Consider the following 1579-nt stretch of genomic DNA (forward strand, 5'->3'; position numbering starts at 1 on the left):
CGCAGACGGTCCAAACTGGGCAGCGCCGCCAGACGCCCAAACTGCAGCAGCAGCAGCAGCAGCAGCAGCACAGCAGCAGCAGCACAGCAGCAGCAAACGCATGCAGCAGCAGCAGCAGCAGCAGCAGCCACTGGAGCCGCGGGAGGCTAAAGAGCTGCAGGCAATTTCAAATGGCAGCAAACAGGCAGCAGCAGCAGCACTGCTGCTGCCAACACCAGCAGGGCCCGGGGGCCCCTGACTGCGCCTTGGGGCCCCCTGGGGGCCCCCGGGGCCCCCAGGGGGCCCCCCGGGGCCCCCCGGGGGCCCCCCGGGGGCCCCCAAGTACCCTTTTTGAAGGGGCTTTGGCCCGGAACTAAAGGGGAGTTGAAGGGTCCAGTATTGGGGAGTAAAAGCAAATTAGAATTGATTTAATTTGTCAAAAAATTAACTCAAAAGATTTATTCTGCTGCTCACTTCGTCCAAAAGAGTCTCCGCTTCTCTAAAGGTCACATCCCTCGGAAGGTTCGCCACCAAGACGACACAGGGGCCCCCCGAGGGGCCCCCCGAGGGGCCCCTGGGGGGCCCCCCCGAGGGGCCCCCCGAGGGGCCCCGGGAGGGGCCCCTGTGGGGGCCCCTCTCGGGGCCCCTGGGGGGGCCCCTGTGGGGGCCCCTCTCGTCATAAGAGGGGCTTCTTGAGCGGTGGCGGGGGCCCCTGTAGCGCCGGGGGGCCCCTGGGGAGTAAGACGGGGAAGCCATGGGGAGGCTTTGCTGCTGCTGCGGGGCGAAAGGGCTGCTGCTGCTGCTGCTGCTGCTGGTGCTGCTGCTGCAGCTGCTGCTGCAGGGCTAGGGCCCCCACTCCCCCTGCTGCTGCTGCGCTGGGGCTTCGGTCGGGCGGCAGCTGCTGCTGCAGCCGTGGGCCAGGCACTTTAAACGATAATTGCAAAAAGAAATCTATTACCTTTCTTCAGATGAATTCAAAAACAAGGAATAGACACGAACTGCAGCAGCAGCAGCAGCAGCGCAGCCGGCGGCCGCGCATGCACCGTCGTCGCCGTGGGTGCGCGTACCCCGAAGCGGGCGTTTGGCCGGCGATTTGAGGCAGAAAAAGGTTTGAAAAGCAATTATTTTACTTTTATTTTGTAAATTTAATGCAAATAAAAAAGAAAAATCAAAAATTAGCCGAAAAACGCCGCTGCACAGCCCCCCCAGCGTGGCTGCTGCTGCAGCCCCAAGCGTGGCTGCTGCTGCAGCCCCACTGCTGCTGCGCTGCGCGCTGCAGCAGCAACTCCAGGTGTACGTACACCGCGGCGCCCAGCCACGCGAACTTCCCGCAGCCAGCCGCCGCTGAAAAGCCGCAGCTAGCCAGCTAGCCAACTAGCCAGCTAGCCAGCTAGCCAGCTAGCCAGCTGGCTAGCTAGCTGCTGCCCCCAAAAGACAACCAAGGGCAAAGCCCCACGGCGCCAGCGGGTCCTGCTGCTGCAGCAGCCAGCAGCAGCTAGCTGGGCCTAGGCGGGCTCTCTCCCAGCTAGCTGCAGGCACCCCCTGCAGCTAGCTGCAGCTAGCTGCAGCTAGCTACGGCTCGCTGCAGCTTGCTACAGCT

General features: G+C 63.5%; 1 protein-coding gene across 1 annotated transcript in view; it reads right to left on the reverse strand.

The window, feature by feature from the left end:
• ENH_00083690 (hypothetical protein, conserved) overlaps positions 1 to 735 on the reverse strand; it is a gene marked incomplete at both ends in the record, with an annotated part of 4480 nt that extends 3745 nt beyond the window's left edge. The window contains 2 exon segments of the mRNA XM_013583464.1: positions 1 to 41; positions 454 to 735. The exon segment at positions 1 to 41 is cut by the window's left edge and continues 39 nt beyond it. Of these exon segments, the coding sequence (XP_013438918.1) occupies positions 1 to 41; positions 454 to 735 (323 nt within the window).
• Positions 736 to 1579: the final 844 nt, after the last annotated feature.

Source organism: Eimeria necatrix, genomic scaffold (assembly GCF_000499385.1).
Source record: "Eimeria necatrix Houghton genomic scaffold, Enh_scaff943, whole genome shotgun sequence".
In the NCBI taxonomy this organism is placed as follows: domain Eukaryota; phylum Apicomplexa; class Conoidasida; order Eucoccidiorida; family Eimeriidae; genus Eimeria; species Eimeria necatrix.